Raw genomic sequence first — 18,520 nt, forward strand, 5'->3', positions numbered from 1 at the left:
TATGCTCATTACAAAATGTTTTTATAGCAAAATAAAATTCATATATTGAAAGGAATCAATGTCTTTAATAATTTCTGTGCCCAAATCATCTCACACTTGCGTCTCCCAGCATGAGTGGGTGTGCGGACACGAGGTGTGCTGGGTCTCCAGTTGCGTGAACCCTCATCCGGGGCTCCGTCCTCCCCCACCCCATGGTCCGCAGAACATGGGCATTGCCCTGGGTCCGACTGCCGTCCCATCCCGCAGTCCGGTGGTGGACGGAAGGCCCACTGTGTGGCGCTCCTCTCCTCCCCTTTCCACGCACACGCGTGTGCACACACGTGAGTCCTTGCCCCAGAGTGCTCTTGCTCTTATGTTGCATGCTTAGCCCACGTAGCTTAGACCACGCAGCATCCCTGCCCCGTCCCTGCTTCTAGGGCGTGAGACCTCAGCACACCCCAGCCCAGCCCCACAGTCCCAGGCACAGTGGTCCCCATGGCTGGCAGGGGCCCACACAGCTCTCGCCGCCCCTTCCCCAAGCACCCCTCCACCCACCCTGGCCTGGTCTCCATGGCTGCCCTCCTCTTGAAGCTGCACCCGGGAAACTGTGGTCCAGGTAACTGAGAGAAGTGGAGTAAAATCACTGGTGGGGTTTGTGGCCACAGGCACGAGTGCCTGAGCGTGACAAGCCAGCCATGCCGGGAATGGGCCTGGCCCGCAGGAGAGACCCCGTGCGTGACATTCCAGGGAAGGGCCTTAGGCCCTGCTGAACGTACGCTTGGCCCTGGTCTCAGCCCCCAGGAACCCTGGTGGCGGGCAGGCGTGGCAGGTGTCCCTATAAAAGGGGCTGCTGTGACCCCTGCAGGGCCGGCTCCAGACCATCAACACAGGAGGGGAGAGCCCAGAGACACAGACATTTCCAGCCAGAACCCAGGCGGCTCTGCAGGGTCGGGGCCCAAGCTCGCTCCTGCACAGGAGCCTCCCTTCAGGTCACTCCTCTGCCCACCCGGGCATCACTGCCTGCTCCAGCCGACCCCCAGCTCCCCTCCTCAGGTTTCAGCAGCCCACGTCGGTACCAGTAACCCTGGGGTACCCGAGCACTTCCTCACCGCTTCCCTTGTCACAGAGAGGGAGCCCTCGAGTCACCTCCATGAAGGGCCCTGGAGCCAGAGCCGCACAACCCCGGCAGCCCCTCCAGCCCCGGACCTGGACCCGGGGATGGGGGATATGCTGTGCTCAGAGCAGGGCCGAGTCACTCTGGGGGAGCCGGCAAGCTCCGGCTGCAGAGGGCCTGCCCTCCCCCGCCCCTCAGAACGTAGACTCTACGTCCTGGTTTGGGGCTACGTGCTTGTCCTGCATTTCTGTCTTGAGTCTGAACAGGGAAGTTCTAAATGCTTCTCATAAAAAACCCCCGTCTTCCAGTTAATTAATGTTTTGTCCAACAGCTCTGCTGAGACTATCAATAAACTTCTGAAGATGTAAATTGTGTCCTGATCTCATTATTGGGCCTTCATCACAATGTATGCGGTGAGCAACTGATTCTGAGCTCAAGAAACAGCAGGACGGTTGGCTGACCTTGAGTGGTGGTGGGGGTCTAGGCCCTTGAAGACCGAGGGGACCCGGCTGGACCCAGGAGGCTGGACGCGTGTGCATACAAGCAGTTTCTGTCCCTTCTGAAGTGTGTTGTCCCAGAGACGAGAACTAGGTGGAGCCAGGCTGGGGCCACAGCCAGCTGTCACCTCCATGGTGGCACAGCACCAGGCAGCCCAGGCAACAGAGGCACAGTAAAAGGAGAAGGAGCATGGGACCGGCCAGAGGCCCGGCGGCCGAGCTGCTGCTTCCCGCAGGCCGGCAGAGGAGAGGCGCGTGGGCGGGGTGGCCTGGGGCTGGCCATCGCCGGCTGCAGGAGGCCAGGGCGGGCCTTGCTGGGCATCCCTGTCTGATGTCACAGCCACAGGGCGGGGCCTCCCTGCTCTGGGCCAGGCTGGGTGGGAGCCGGGGCCCAGCTAGTGCCGGGAGCCTCCTGGGTCACCACCTGACCCTTGGTGCTAACTCATGGGCAGCCTGAAGTCTGGTCTGGACGGGGAGGGGGCACCTAGGGGACCCACAGTAGTGTCTAGGGCTCCTGACACGAGGCTTGGGTGCTTGGGGGTCGTTCTTCTGTCTCCACTCTTCCACATGTTTGAAAATGTGCATCTTCACGTGTTTTAGACCTTAATTCATTCCAGGGCACCAACTCACGGAAGCTCATCTACGCTTTGTTGCTCAGCAACAAGGAAGGGTAAAAGTGAGGACGTGTAAGGGCTTCACCTTTGCTTCTTCTTCTGGGGAGTCAGTCCTCACCCCCTCCCGGGACCTGAGGCTCCCCATCCAAGTCCCCAGCCGTCCCTCCATCTAGTTAAGCCCATCCCTGCTGCCAAGAGGCTACCTGCTACTCACCATGTGGCCACAGCCTGGTTCCTTCCCCGGCTCCATCAGCTCCTGGGCTGGGCAACCAAGATGAGGCCAGAGCCCATGGTAAACGCGGTTCAGTCCAGGCCCCAGCCCCGTGGTCACCAGCATGACCCGATCTGGCCATGACCCCTGCCCTGCCACCTTTGCTCCCAAACAGCGGCTCTCTGTTAAGCGCCAGGACTGCTGAGAAGGTGACTGATCCTTGAAATATGCGTCAAGGTGCCAAGAGGCTATGCCAGGCTCAGAGCATCACCAAGACCTCTGCAGCCACTGCGTTCACACCCTGGGCATTCTGCCAGAGGCTGGGAACAGCACGGCCCCCAGAGAAGGAGGTGAGGAAATAACGGAATCTTAACCCTCACCCCCGGGTGGAGAATCGGAGACCCACAGAGGAGGCGAGACTGACCGGCTGCTGCTGCCCACCGTTGCCTGCCAGGCCGAGCCGGGCGGAGAAGGTGGTACTGTGGGGCGTGCAGGGCGCGGGACACCAGGACACCCACCTTCCCACTGCCACCCACCCCACACGCTCAGAGACCCTTTAAAAAGCCCCCCTGCACCTGGCTGGTTATCTCAGCCTGTGACCGAAAGGTACATTTAAATCCCAAATATTTTCATGTGAATTTGTCTTTAGACTTAATACTAAAAACTCAAATGATGATGGAAATGAACACATAGCTGAGAGGCTGGTTTTTTTTTTTTTTTATTTTTCTGGAGATATTTTCATTATTTGATAAGGATTTAAATGGATCTTAACTACCTCCCCAGACAGTTCTTTTTAAATGTTTTAATTTTAAGACCTTCCTGGCTTCATACATTATATGGTGCATAATCAGGTTATATATTCTCTAGCCTAACTTTGCCTGAATAATAAGAAAATGGGATTATAATAATACCTCTGCAGGGCGGTTAAACGCAGTGAACGTGAAGCATTGCTCTTGTCCACCACCTGCAGAGGCCCTGGGTCCCGGCCAGGCCCAGTGCAGCCCAGACTCCAGAGTCCATGCCCCATGAGAAGGACTTCTTGGGGGCACAAGACCTTGTGCCTGGGGCTTCGGCCTGCTGTCTGCACGCGTGACCCCCCACCCGGCAGCCCCCCCGGGAGATGGGAACTGAGGTGAGGCGGCAGAAGAATTGAATCTGGCCTCCCAAGAGTACAGGGCCAGCCCCAGCTCACTGACTGCCCGCCAGCCATCTCTGGCCTCCAGCTCTGTTTCAAACAAGTGTGAGCATCACTGAATTCTGGGGGGCCCATGAGGTTGGGTGTGGCCTGGGTCTGCGGCCCTGGGCAAGTGCCTTCTCCCTGAGCCCCAGAAGGCGTAAGAGCAGGATTCTGAGAGCCTTGTGGGCTGCCCAGTGGGGGAGGAGGGTGGAGGAGGGGGTATAGAGAAGGAGGTGCAGGGGAAGCGGCTGAGATACAGGAGCGCCAGGCTCCGGGCCCAGCGTGGTCACAGGAAGCTCTGTCTCCCTGCCAGCCACTCCCATCCTGACCATGGGGGCCATGTGGAAACATGGCTGAATGCCCAGGTCCTCCAGGCAGAGGCTGTGCTCCGGCCCCGCCCCAGCGCCCTCTCTCTGACTCAGTCTGTCCGTCTATAAAATGGGACGATAACCTTGACCGGCTCCTGGTGCATGTGAGGCTCACACGAGTGCCCCGCATGAAGCAGAGACACGCCTGGGGCAGGGGTCCTGGATGAGGACACCCAGGGTCATTGTTGCCTCTGGCTCCTTGACCCTCTGGACCCTGTCGCGCTCTATCAGCCGGGCCCCTGTCTCACTCCTGCCTTCCGTCCATTGCGGGTTCTGCACGCAGGGCTGGCCCTGCCCCTTCATCCCCAGAATGTAACAGGCCCTGGCACTTGGCGGGGACACAGCGTCTTCTTTGACAAATTACGTGTGGGACCCAGTGTTCCACCGTCCACAGCTAGAGACGATGGAGGTGGCAGATCTGGGCAGCCAGAGACCCCTGGACAAGGCTCTCCCAAGCTGGTGACCCCAGGATTGCTGTCCTAAACTCTCAAGTGCTGCCTCAGCCGCCAGAGCTCAAGGTCTCAGGAATCAGCACCAGGAAGGATTCACCGTGAGCAGCCCAGGTCCCTCTGCCTCCTGGGCCCCTGGCAATGCAGATGCAATCACAGAGGCCTCGCAGGCCCCTGTATGGGCCATTCTCATTTCTAAACTAGGGTGTAAGTTGCCAAGTGATGATGCATGTGGCAAGAAATATTTATTATGTGCAGGACCGTCATAAATATTCCTTTTATATCCTAAATAAAACCTAAAAATCCTGAGCGTTTTGTGGGCCTTTTTTATGTCTTCCCGTTACGGCCCTGGTCCTGTGATTTAACCAAAATTTAGTGGCCGTGAACATAAGCTACTCTGGGGCTCCCTCTGACCAGGGCAGCTGGTACCCAGAGCCATTCCACCACCTTTGTCCTGCTGGGGCCGGCGTCTGCTTGGCCCCCAACAGGTGCGCAGGGGTCTCTGACCTGAGCGTCCAGAACTCCCAGAGGACTGATGATGTACCCATGCAGAGTCCCCCAAAGGCTGCCCAGGGCGGGGCGGGGTGGGCGGAGGACCAGCCTGCAAGGTGGGCACACACCTGGCTGACGACTTCAGTGAGGGCCCAGCACCGCTAGCGTGAGGCCCTCCCTGCTGTGGGCAGTGTTCCTGAGCACTTGGAGGAGGGAGTTTGAAACAAGGGGACGGCAGCCCTCATGAAAATTCTTCACAAGCAGTGGCAGGAACTCGGCCAGAAGGCCGCTGGGGTAGCCAGAAGAGTGGTCCCTACCGGGGCTAACCTGTGTATGAGGCCCTCTGCCATCCTTGGGGCGACAAGGGTTTCCCAGATCACACCAGCCTGGAGGAAATCCAGGATCCTAAGGCGAAATGGAAAAATAAGGCCCCTCTGGGTTAGACCCATCTGCTAATGCAGGTGTCCCTACATCACCCCCTCATCCCCACTCCCTCCGATGATTTGGGCCATTTCTAAAAGCATGGCTCTGGTTTGAGAGCGGCTCCTGGGAAGGTTGCTCACCCCTGGTGTTCGGGCTGCGTCCTGAAGCCCTAGGCATGATGGAGAAGGAGCCGTCATTCCCAGAGGGCTCTGTTTCTGCATGCGCCCAGCTTTCGGGCTATCCTCTCTGTGAAAAGTGCCTATGCTGGGCGTTGAAGAGCAGGAGTTGTAAAGTCATCTGATTGCGAACTTGTCTGTGTTGCGGAAGATGTCTCAGAGCAGAGGAGCGGCTGTCTTCATCTGCCGTTTGCAGGCTGAGGTGCCCAGGTTGAGAGCATCTGGGCGAGGTGCCTGGGCTGGAAGGAATCGGTCATCTCTGGACGGTCTGCCCAGCGCTGCAAATTCACACCTAGCTGACACAAACCACATCCGACAACCTGGAGCCTGTGTGCTGAGCGAACAGGGAAACACGCGCAGCTAGTCAGCTTCCAGGTTCCCGAATGATCCACAGGGAGGTGGAGGGGACTGAGGAGCTGCCAGCTGGTGTCTCCCAGGCCAGGGACTCAGTCCGTTTCAAATCGCCCCTTCCCTGTCCTGGGGTAAGAAGTCACTCATGTCCCAGCCATCCAGGCCTGAGCCTCGGGATAGGAGGCAGGGTCCAGACCTGATGAGAATGTCCCCGTGGCTGGACCCGTGTCAGACGTGAGCTGGACTCAGTGTAACACCTCAGAGATGAGACGGGAGCCTGGCCAGGACCGATTAGATCTGATTCCAACCGGATGGAGGGCTTCGTGCTCCTAAACAAGGGGGTATGAGGATGGGAGAATGTGAGGATGTGAGAAAATGGAGCTCATGCAACGATGCTGATTCAGCTGCCATCCAGGGTGGAGGCTGGGCCAGATGACCTTGAGGTCCACGGCGCCTAGAGGAGGCTGCCCCTCACGGTAAATGTGCGGCTCTCCCCTGCGGCTGCCCTACAGAGGTGCCCTCTGCTCCCCACTCCTGCCTCATCCCCACAGGAACCTCGACCCTGCAGGTCCCCCACCTCCAGCCACTCTGGGGTGTTGGTTCCACTGAGCCCTTGCTCCTGGATATGCCCGCCCTGTGCCCGCCTGGCCCCACCGCCCCCTGCTCTCACGGGCGCACCCTCCTGGGCCCCTGTCCCAGCCCTGCCCGCTTGTGACCCCACATACTGACCGGGTCATTCCTTGTCCCTTTCACGGCCTCTGCCTTCTCTGCTCCAGCATCAGGTTCCCAGAGGGCAGGGCCACGTCCCTCCGTTTCCTGCCTGGAAACTCAGATGAATGAATGAGACCATCTGACAACACGACCTCATTTTCCAGGGACCCACACGAAACAGACTTTGGAGAAGTCTCCTGGGTCCACCCACTGATTCAGGTTTTCAGTGTGTTTGTGCCTCATGTGTCCGAGCTGAGGCCCGGTCCCGATACATCAGACATACCCTTGAGGACCACTGATGCTGGGGCGGGACGCTGTGGGCAGTTCCCCAGGCCAACCTCGCTCCCCATCCCTGCCCTCTGAGCCTCTGCTGAGCTGGCTCCTCCTCCCAGCCCCTCCCGTCCCTCCTCCCCCCTCCCCTCCTCTCCCCCTCCTCCCCAACCCTCTCCCTCCTCCCCCGCCCCTCCTCGCCCTCTCCTGCAGCTACTGGCTCTGCATTAACTGCTCCATCGCGGGCTGACCCTCCTACCAACCTGAGAGCTTCTGCTGGAGTTTCCTTCCCGCAGGGCCCGGTCTGAAGACACAGAGAAGACAGCGAAAGTCCACGAGTGAAGGAAGGCTGACCGCTTTCAGACAAGGCAGCCAGATTCTATGTGCCCTGGGGGCTGGGAGCCAGGGAGGGGGTGGTTTGGAGCAAGGTTCCGGAGTCAGATGGACATCTGGGCAAGTCCCGCCTGCATCAGTCTGGGCGCCTTTGGGCAGGTTGCTCACGCCTCCAGAGCTGAGGTTCCCAGTGAATGGAGGATGGTAGCAGAACCCAGCCCAGAGGGTGCTGAGAAGTCCCATGAGGCCCCCGCTGGCAGCCGGCAGGGAGCGGCGTCTGTGACCTCAGCCACCAGGGTCGGCGTGTCCCATCAAGTGCCCTGGTCGCTTGGACTGAGAAGCCTGTCCCGGGTACCGAGTCACCCTGAGCCGTGGTGGCTCAGAACAAGGGCACGTCCTGTTCTGCTCACAGCCTGCGACATGGGCGGGCTGGGGTCTGCTCTCCTTGGGGGTCAGCTGCTGCCTCCATAAGGTTGGGAGCCAGAAGCATGGCCCCCAGGTGGGGCCCACGACTGGGACGCCTGCACCCGGCTTCCAAACAGCCCAATGGCTCCCAGGAAGGGCTTCCAAGCCTGGAGGAGTCACGAGAGGCCCCATCCCGTCCCGTCCTGGCCTGGCCAGTCACAGCACGGAGTCCGTCACACTCTGCTGCTGGAGGCGGGCACAGACCCCTGCCCAAACCCCACCTGGTGCAGAGTGTCAGTAAGGTAAGCACGAAGGGTGTGTGTGTGTGTGTGTCGGGGGGAGGGAAGGGTCATTTTTGGGAAACACAACTTGCCACAAAACCACACTGGAGTAAAGACAGGGGACTGAAGCTGCCGCGTGCCAGGCCGGTGAATGAAGGACGCTGTAGCCACGGCAGCGCCGCCACCCGGACGGGGAGCCCGGCGGGGGCCCAGGACAGAAGCAGGGTGCCTGCGTCCAGCCATCGGCCCCTGCAGCCACCCACCCACCTCCACCCCTGGGCACCCTGAGGACACTCAGGGCAGGAAACACAGGATGCCAGCCCCAGAGAGCCCAGGCAGGGTCAGAGGAACGAGTTCAGGAGCCCCGACTCTCGCGTCTTCCCATACGCATCTCTTGAATCAGCAGCAGTCTTTCCAAGTTCCGACCACCCAGTCATCTGTTGTAAGAACTCCTACGTGCGTGCGTGCGTGCTAAATCACTTCAGTCGTGTCCTACTCTTTGTGACCCCATGGACTGTAGCCCACCAGGTTGCCCTGTCCATGGGATTTCCCTGGCAAGAATGCTGGACTCGGTTGCCATTTCCTTCTCCAGGGTATCTTCCCAACCCAGGGATCGAACCTGTGTCTCCTGCATTGCAGGCGGATTCTTTACCGTCTGAACCACCAGGGAAGCCCTTCACAGAAATGACCCCCTTCGAAATCGTTACTTCATCATCTTGGCAGACATTTCATGAATCATCAGGAGACTTTAACCTGGTTGACACTTCAAAAACTTTATCAGGAAAATATAAACAAAGTTTACGAATTTGGCAAAAAAAAAAAAAAAAAGACACATGAACAATTTTCTCTCACTATTGTTGATGAACTGTTTGAAGCAGATCATCCAAATGAAGCATCAGTGAAGACAAAAACATTTAGTAACAAAGTGAGTATTCAGCAGATCCGGGGTGAGAAATCTGTCCTCACTTACATATAAGAGCAACCAGGAGCGCAGCCGCTCGGGCTTGTCATTCAGGCTCATGTCGGCAGGCAGTCCGAAGCTCCACGCTGTCTCACTGCTCCGGGGTCCAGGCCCCCCACCTGTCTTCTGAGGACCCTCCTGCAGAGCCAGGGGGCCCAAGGCGGGAGATCAAAGGGGCAGAGTTCTCCCGGGGACGTCTGCCCTGGGCGAGAGGTTCCAAGAGGCTGAGGAAATGGGGCCCATGGCATTACCAAGAAGGACTTGAAGACCACCAGGTAGAGAGGAAGAAGGGTCACTGATGGCCCAGGGGTCACAGGCAGCACCCACCTGTAGGTGCCGTGTAGCAATGTAGCAGGGGAAGAGGGGTCCGGAGGACGGGTTCTCATCTGGGTGACACATGGGGGCAAAAGCAAGGGAGGTGTGGGGTGATGGGGACCAGAACCAGAGCCCTGAAGCTCAGGGACACGAGGAGGGGTTTAATCAAAGGATCGGGGACAGAAAGAGCCCCCCCTTTCTTCCAACTCCTGTTTGTCCTTTGACTGAGAGACATGCTCACAGTCTCCGGGTGAGCTTTGTAAGAGCAGGTGAAGGCGAGGTTTGCTCTTTTTCCTCTACTCCTCACCCATTCTCCCACCTGCACCCCTGCCTCTGTGACCGCCATTCGGTGGTTGGGTTCCTGCTAATGTTTCGCAGCTTAGAAGTCCCACTGAATTAACCTCAGCGATGCTAGTGACATTTAAAATGAATGTGAAATGTGCAAAAATTAAAGGAAGCTATCGTTTAAAAGAAATCTTAGTCTATTATATTTTTACAGCATCCATATATGCAGACATCTAAAAAATATTGATGGTTTCTGCAGCCCGGAAAAGGAGCAAGCGTTTGAAATGCAGTCCACGTACAAAGATAAACCAGCTTTTCTCAAACTTGTATTTCTCCTGAGGCCTTGTCTGATTAGACCCTGGGTGCCTTGCCCCTCCTATGACAAAGTGATTGATAAGTGACATGTGAATCTAGATGTAGATATAATCAGAAATTATCTGTCCATCTTCAACTATAAATCATTTAATTTTTTTAGATTCAACATCACGATTACATGAACTAAAAGGTAAGTTCCCCAATTCTTGGGTGAAAAGCAAAAATGTCTAGATTTTTCTGCAGGGTGTTGGGGAACCCGTGTCTTTCTAAGCACTAAGTTATGTATAATTTAAACTTGTAGTCAATATGCCTTTAGTGATTAATTTGTAACAAAATCAATAGAATATGCAAAAAAGCAGAACCAAAATGCTGGATTCTGCCCCTGGGGACTAGACTGTCCAGACTCAGAAGCTGGGGGGTGGGAGTAAGGATTCCCTGTGTGGGTCACTGAGCTTAGTAATGAAGGGGCCCCCTCACCTCCCCTTCGGGGTGATGGGGAGAGTCAGCCTAAGAAGACAACCCCACAGCCCAGCCTCTCAGGACTCTGTCCCTCTGGTGGCACCATGTCAGAGCTGTCCAGTGCTTCATCAAGCCAGCTGCTCCCAGGGTATGAGGCTCCTGGTTGCTCCAGGGAATCTGGTGGGTGTGAACCCATTGCTGCAACTACTCTCCCAGCAAAAGTGTTCCTTGGTCAAGAGAACGTTCTTTGGGAAGCCAGGACGACGAGTCCTCCTGCGAGAGCATGGACTGTGGTGATGGTGGAGGCGCTTTGGGCAGGCAGGGGGACTGACATCTGAGGGACTCATTTATTCAGGAGGGGAAAGTGCTGCCCTAGTAACAGAGAGGATCCCCGTGATCAGCCTGGAAAGGCGCTGCAGTGAGCACAGAGCCACCTCTCACGGCAGCAGCTACTCCATGCTGACCCGCAGGTTGCTGAACGAACACGAGTCCCACCCCGGCATCAGGTCTCTCTGCAGGCGGGACCACTGAGCGAGGATCTGGGGAAGGACAGGGCTGACTGCCGCAGGGCCGCCCGCCTGGCCCGCCTGGGGTTGGAAGCTCACGGGGCATCAGTGCCTGCAGGCTCTTCAGTGACCTCTCCATCACCTGTCATGCCCGCCGCTGACACCGCACCAACCCCAGCCTGCAGAGCGGCGTGGTTCCTGCCTTGGGCTGGAAAGACAGGTTCTAGAACTGTCGTTCTGAGCAGTCTCAAGCTCCCCCACAGAGAGACCCTCCCTCCTCTGGGGCTTTCGGGGGTCTCTCCTGACCCGGGCTATGATGGGCCAGGGGCTGCTCACGTCTGGAGCCAGCAGCTGCACCTTCTAGGTGGTGAGCAGGGTGGTGAGAGGCAGACTGTGGGCGGAGAGGGTCCAGAAGGGGCGTGGGCTCCCTCGCACCTCCAGACCGGCTCAGGCCCCGGCTTAGCTGCAGTCATCCATTTTAAATGAAACACTGCCAGGCACATCCAGTGTCGCGCTGGGGGATCAGATGACAGTTTACAGAGGGCAGTCAGGCTGCAGACGTTTGTGTGAAGAATGTGGAAATAGCAGGAGTAGGGAGCAGCTGTCCCCCACACCCCACACCCCAGGCTCAGAGAAGTATCTCTGGAACGTGCCTCTCACGAGTACAGAGATGCAGACCCTGACGGACAGGGCACAGCTGGCTGAGCAAACGCCAGAGAAGCCAATGGGAGCAGCTGGACAGCCACCTGCTAGGGTGCCGGGCGGTCCCTGTGGCTGTGTCTCCTGAGACGCACTCCGCTCAAACCCAACCAGAGATGTCGCATTGGGGATGCTCTGGCTGCCCAGCTCTCAGGGGCTGGTGCTCAGGTGGTTGCCCCCAGCCCCTCGTCAGAGCCAGAAGAAAGCAGCTGGCTTGGCAGATGGATCCTTGCTGCTGATGGCAGGAGAGGGCTCCAGCTTCCTAGAAATCCCAGGGGCTCCCCAGGAGCTCCTATATTTCCCAGTTCCCTCCTAATACATTCAGCAAAGAGTTCTTTCTCAGGAATTATCTGATGAGAAAGAAGTTACGTGGGAGACATTGCCAGGGTTGTGCTGGGGACAAAGACAGGCTATCTGAATAGACACTTCATAAACCTGAAATCAATAAACAGATGCTCAATAATTCACAGAATGCGATTAATTAGGAGGTTTTATCAAATATGATTCCACCCGGGACTGGTAGCTTGAAAAGCAAGACTTCCTTTTGAGTAGTACTTTCACAGCCCTTACAGGCAATCACAGATGCTTTTATGAATCTTTTGAAATAGAGTATCTTTAAGTAAAAGTGCTAGCCACTCAGTTGTGTCTGACTCTTTGTGACCCCATGGACTATAGCCCACCTCTATCCATGGGATTCTCCAGGCAGGAATACTGGAGTGGGTTGCCATTTCCTTCTCCAGGAGATCTTCCTGACCCAGGGGTCGAACCTGGGTGTCCTGCAATGCAGGCGGGTTTTCTACCATCTGAGCTACCAGGGAAGCCACAATTTTTGTTGCTTAAGATTGGAAATCTAAGCCACAAGATACACTGGTTTAAAATATTTATTAATTCAAAAAAATTTAAAATTTTTTTATACAAAGATGGTGAGAAAAATCTCATGCAAACTCTGGGCATACAAGAAAAATAACTCAAATATTCATAAGATGATTTTGTACAAAATAATTCTTTTTTAAGGAGGACCTCCCACAGACAGCACAGCCCCCTTCTCCAGGCCCAACACTCCCTGGGGGAGAGGGTGGGCGATCACCCTTCGACCTGCAGGTGGTCCGTGGTCCATGTGTCCAATGGTCACGGGTGTCACTGCGATGATGAACAACCTATGCTACTACTCAGAAAACTAGACTGAGACCCGGGACCCGAGTCGGGAAGTCCCAACACCATGGAACTCCTGAGGGATGGAAGGAACTCACAAAGGTTTCCAGAAAAGTTTCGGATAATTGGCTCAACAGATGAAAACACCTTGAGGGGGTTAGAGTCGGTGCCTCTTTCCGCTGAGGTGCAAACCTGTGGCAGACTTAGAATCTGTCTATATTACAAGTAATCTGCATAAGTAAAACACTTCAGGGAGCGACATATCATGGCAATAAGAAATGCATCAAACTCGGAAGGCTGTACCAAAGGGAGCTTCAATATGAAACAGTAATCCTGGGAGAACGAAGCCCACGGCCCCACGGGCTCCCGCCCCCACGCCTCCTCCACCTCCGCCCTGAAGCTCGGACACTCAGCCTGATCGCGTCCTCACACTCTCATCTCATCTTCCGGAGCCTGAGTCTGTTTTCCTTGTCCCGCTTCTTGAGAATAAGGATGAACTGGTTGAAAAAATGCTCCTGGTCCTTCCGCTTTTGGACGAGTCGAAACCTCTGATCCCGGCCGTACTTCTCAGCAAACTCCTTAAATGTGGTCCTGCAAGACAAAAGGCATCCTGAGGGCCTTCCTGGAGGAGAGCGGCTCCTGGGGCTCTGAGCACCTCCTTCCTGAGCCCAGGGTCCCAGGAGCAGGACGCTTGGCAGGTGGATGGGCAGAGGGAACGGCCACTGGGCCTCTGACACCACCTGCCTGCTCCCCGTACTGGGCGTCACTTCCCACAGGCCCGGCTGAAGCCTGAGCCACGTTAACTTGCACAGGTGCCTGTCTCTGCACCCGGCCGCCCTCTGGACCCAAGCCTGGCTTCACATCCCTCCTGGGTCTTGTCACTCCAAGCCCCCAGTGCCCACTGTCACTACTCCAGCCACACAGGTCTTCTTGCTCCCTGTGCTCTCACCACACTCCTGCTTGCCTTGGGCTTTGCATATCCTGTTCCGTTCGCCTGGCACACCCTTTCCTCCTTTCCCCACTCATCCTTCAGCGCTCTCTCCTCACTAGAAGTGAGCAGTGGAACATTTCCTTCCACATCAGTAAACAAAGGATGTCACAGGCACCAGCGATTGCAGCCCCCACGGACAGTGAGCTCAGGAAGGAAAGAACCCCTGCCAGCTGGCAGCCAGCAGACGGCAGCCACTCCCCACGGCGAGTCCCGAGAAGCTCGGGACATGGAAACACAGGACCCTGGCCCCAGACGGCTGAGGTGCAGATCAAAGGATCAGCTTCCGTGAACCCAGACTCTAGCACCTTCCCACGCACAGAGAGGCACCCTCTCACGGCCCTCACCACAGATGTCATCTTGAAAAGCCTCAGTCATGTGACTCAACTGGCCTCTCCCTGTGCCCGTGGAAGCGCATTACCTGCTTTGTTTCTACGGAGCCTCTTGACGGTCTAAGCCCAGCGGCATGTGCTTAGCACCCGAATACTGACTCGCTGAACCTGTGATTGCCAGGCCAGGGAGGCCCCTGTAAGGAGCTCAGAGATCCCAGCCAGGCCAGGCCCGAGGGGCCAGGGAAACTCACAGGGCGGGAGTGGATGCAGCCTTGCAGGGACAAGTGGAACCTCGGCCAGGACCTGGGCCCTGGAGCTGCCTCTCCTCCCAGCCTTGAGCCTGAAGCCAAGGTTTGTGGCAGCTCCGGGGGCGGGGGCCCTGGGCAGCCGGGTGCTGGACATTGGCTATCTGCCTCCTGCCTGGGGCTCCTGCAAGAGCTGTACCTGGAGCTGCAGGAAGGGCCCAGAGTGTGTGAGAAACCCACGCACCCTGTGCCTGGGGAGACCTCGTCCTCCAGTTTCTCTTTGTGGACAATTTCATTTTTTATTGCAGAGATTTCATTGTTGCATTGAATTATTATACCTTAATGTGCTGTGCTTAGTCTATCAGTCATGTCCGACTCTTTGCGACCCCTTGGACTGTGTAGCCCACCAGCCTCCTCTGTTCATAGGGGTTCTCTAGGCAAGAATACTGGAATGGGTTGCCAAGCCCTCCGCCAAGCCATCTTCCCAACCCAGGAATCGAACCCAGGTCTCCCACATTGCAGGCAGATTCTTTACCTTTAATACATGAATAACAAGATTATATTGACATGGCTGTTAAGAGACAAGACCAATAATTAGTAGACCCTTGTTGGCTTCCCCAGTGACTCAGCAGGTAAAGAATCTGCCTGCAATGTGGGAGACACAGGAGGCGCGGGTCAGGAAGATCCCGTAGGAAGGAAATGGCAACCCGTTCCAGTATTCTTGCCTGGGAAGTCCCGTGGGCAGAGATGGGCTGCGTTGCACGGGGTGGGAAAGCCAGACGTGACTAAGCTGCAACAACTGTGAATGTGTCTCACTAACAGGGTGTCTCACACCTTCCTCAAGCACTCCTGTTCTCCGGGCATGTTCCAGAACCCCGCTTGCTCCCAGGCTTCCTAGACAGAAAGCACTTCTCTCTGGTTGCCAACATTCTCCCTTCTTTCTTTCCCTCCCTCCCTTCCTCCCTCCATTCCTTCCATGATTTCACAATTGCCTGGTACTGGACTAACACACACTTATTTGCACTTTCATCACCCATCTGCATGAGGAAAGTGAGGTGCTGAGTCACAGGGTGCTTGTCATCTTGGGGGTATCTAGAGGGAGCCTGAGCATTTTCAATAGGGGGCTGGGCAGAGACCCTTCTAGAGAAATACTATTCCGGGCACCTCTGAAAAGAAGCATCCCCAAAAAGAAAAACGAATCAAAACTCTGTGAGCTGTTAGCCATCTCGAGGGGGCAGCCTGCCTAACTGTTGACCCTGGTGGACAGTCCAGTGAGCCTGAGGAAGTTCTCTGAGCAACTAGCACTGTGGCTTCCTTTCCCTGGCGGGGACTTGGCTGTCCACAGTTGAAGGAGGTGGCTGATCCGGCCAGAGTGCTGGTCCCACAGCCCACAGGGGGTTCCCCCGAGGCTCCTTTCCCTGCCCCCAGACCCTGAGAGCTGGGCAGGGCTGGGAGCGGGCCCTGGACTATCCCTGTGGTCAGGATGGGAGCCAGGATGATGGGAGGTATCACCAAGGGTCCTTGGGACGCCTGTGCTGGGCCAGAGGGCAGCAGCAAGAACTGCCCGCTGCCGCTAGGACACCTGTGAATGGCAGGAAGAGAACGTGAAGAGGATCTGGAAAGGGTTTGAAATGTCCCGGAATTGGCTGCCTGTGAAACACAAGCCAGCTTTGTAATTACAAAAGTATTTTATGCCCAGTGTACACTTCTAAAAAGTGGCAGGCAATTAGATCTAATTTCAACAAAGAGTATATCCATTTATAGCACTGATTTTCCTCCTCTGTGTGTGTGTAATCTTCCTAATTGTCGAATACGGCCTGAATGTTTCTCCTTTGCATTCATGATATGTTCACGGGATGGGGAGATACATTGGCTTATGGTTAGCGTCTTGGCAGTGGATGGACAGACAGCATGAGCTAACTGTCCTTGAGGCCAGCGCAGTGGTAAGGATGAGAGTCTAAAGGACCTGCCAGGCACTGCGCATCTTGCCTGGTCTGCCCCACACACCGTCCTGCTAAAAGCCAGTGAAGCAGGGCAACTCATCGCCTCAGATGGAGACGCGTGAGCTGTGAAGGTCCAGGGCCTGACCCAGGGCCAGGACCAAGGATGGGCAAGGCTGCTCTGCACTGATGCAGGAGCTCCAGAACCAACCCCTGACCCTGGGTCACTGACTAGGATGATGGGGCAAATCCATGGCCTGGACCCAGCGTTCCCGTAGAAAACCGCAATTTACAAATCATTAGACCCACATTTACTCTTCTAGGTTAGCATTTGGCGATGGGGCTAATTCATGCAATTTTTCTTCCCATTCAGGAAGTACCTATCCTCTAAACAGTTGAAAAGTTTTCTGAGGACCCATAGTGAAGTGAAAATGTTAGTCACTCAGTCGTGTCTGACTCTTTGTGACCTCATGGACTGTAGCCCACCAGGTTCCTCTCTCCATGGAATTTGCCAGGCAAGAATACTGGAGTGGGTAGCCCTTTCCTTCTCCAGGGAATCTTCCCGACCCAGGGATCGAACCTGGGTCTCCTGCATTGCAGGCAGATTCTTTACCATCTGAGGCACCAGGGGAGGGCTATATAACCAATACAAAATCACATTATCCAATTATTGACCAAGTGAGTTAGCCAATTACTGGTCAAAATGTAGATGCCAACATCTGCACAGAAAGCAAACGTCAATTAATGCCCAATTAAATATGATCTGCTGCTGCTACTGCTGCTAAGTCGCTTCAGTCGTGTCCGACTCTGTGCGACCCCATAGACGGCAGCCCACCAGGCTCCACCGTCCCTGGGATTCTCCAGGCAAGAACACTGGAGTGGGTTGCCATTTCCTTCTCCAAGGCATGAAAGGGAAAAGTGAAAGTGAAGTTACTCAGTCGTGTCCGACTCTTAGCGACCCCATGGACTACAGCCTACCAGGCTCCTCCATCCATGGGATTTTCCAGGCAAGAGTACTGGAGTGGGGTGCCATTTCCTTCTCCAAGGCATGAAAGGGAAAAGTGAAAGTGAAGTCACTCAGTCGTGTCCGACTCTTAGTGACCCCATGGACTGCCGCCTACCAGGCTCCTCCATCCATGGGATTTTCCAGGCAAGAGCACTGGAATGGGGTGCCACTGCCTTCTCCTTAAGCACTATTAATAAAAATGTACACTGTCAGCATTATTATTAAAAATAAAAATGCACAAATGTCCATTAAAAAATAATGTCCTAATTGAAAACAAAAATACATCAAAATTAATCATTTTTAACTCATAAAATTTATAGTTTTATAATTAAAAGCAGTATAAGCATGTTAATTTTTAAATGTCAGTCAATTAAAGTTAATTTTGAGATGAGTTAAGTTTATGCATTATTTTATTTCTAACATCATTTTCATATCAGCTTGTTTTATTTCTCAGACATAATGCCTGATTATCTTCGGTGAATTTGATGGCCAAGTTCACTCCTCCCTTTCGCCCGTGTAGGACCATCTTCATATTACACTCTGGACAGCTGCCCAGGCGTGTGGAACCCAGGCTGGTGGAGTTTATTTTGCTGTTGTATGTTATTTTGGATTTTCACTCTCATATCATTTGATCAGGACTTAGACCAATCTAATGAGGGCTGACCTATTGATGAGTTATTTTGGCCTTGGAGTCAGGGCTGCTGACAGGTTGAAAACCATCATGCAGGGTGGACAGAATGGCCAGGGTGCCCTTGGTCAGCAGACAGCACCCCCATCGCCAGGTGCTGCGAGGTAGGAAGCACCCTCGAAGCAGGGCTGCAAGGTCCATTCATGAACAGCACAGGGAGAAGGCCTTCCTTCTCCAAAATTACATGCTCGATGGAACACAGGTCACCGATGTAACCCACACTGATATTTGGCAAAACTAATACAATTATGTAAAGTTTAAAAAATAAAATTAAATTAAAAAAAAAAAAAATCCTCTCACAAAGTGCGGTAAATTTCCAGCCCCAGAAATTGCCTGATGTTAACTCTCTCTCCATACCTGGGTGACAGTTTAGATTCCTCTAGAAGCTTTTTGAATTCTTCTTTGGCTAGCAGCAATTTGCTTTTCTTTTCCTTGTATTCTTCTTTTATTCTTGTCTTGACAAACTGCTCAAATATCTTAAGACACACACAAAAGAGAAGTATTACAAGACTGCATATCAGAAGTGAAATCTCGGGCTTCGCACACAACAGGAAAACAGCAAGAATCTGAGCTCAGCCTGTCTTTTTCACAGCTGCTGGAGCTACGAGCCAGAGCCTCCCTCACGGTCTCTCCGTGACACCGAGTGTCTCCACAGCCACACCTACTCTCCCAGAGACCAGTGCACTCCGTCTGCAGGTGCGATCTGCGGTCAAACACCGAGTCAGCTTGCTTAGAAATCCCTGGAATGAGTCAGGGGTGCTCTCTAGAGGCAGTGGGG

General features: G+C 54.9%; 1 protein-coding gene across 1 annotated transcript in view; it reads right to left on the reverse strand.

Moving 5' to 3' along the window:
* Positions 1-12,448: 12,448 nt before the first annotated feature.
* Positions 12,449-18,520, reverse strand: part of TCERG1L (transcription elongation regulator 1 like) — a 196,235-nt gene continuing 190,163 nt past the window's right edge. Inside the window, exons 11-12 of the mRNA XM_055560279.1 lie at positions 18,100-18,218; positions 12,449-13,134 (exon numbers count right to left, since the gene is read on the reverse strand). Of these exons, the coding sequence (XP_055416254.1) occupies positions 12,978-13,134; positions 18,100-18,218 (276 nt within the window). The 3' untranslated portion in view covers positions 12,449-12,977. The remainder of the gene's footprint in view (positions 13,135-18,099; positions 18,219-18,520) is intronic.

Source organism: Bubalus kerabau, chromosome 22 (genome assembly GCF_029407905.1).
Source record: "Bubalus kerabau isolate K-KA32 ecotype Philippines breed swamp buffalo chromosome 22, PCC_UOA_SB_1v2, whole genome shotgun sequence".
NCBI lineage: Eukaryota > Metazoa > Chordata > Mammalia > Artiodactyla > Bovidae > Bubalus > Bubalus kerabau.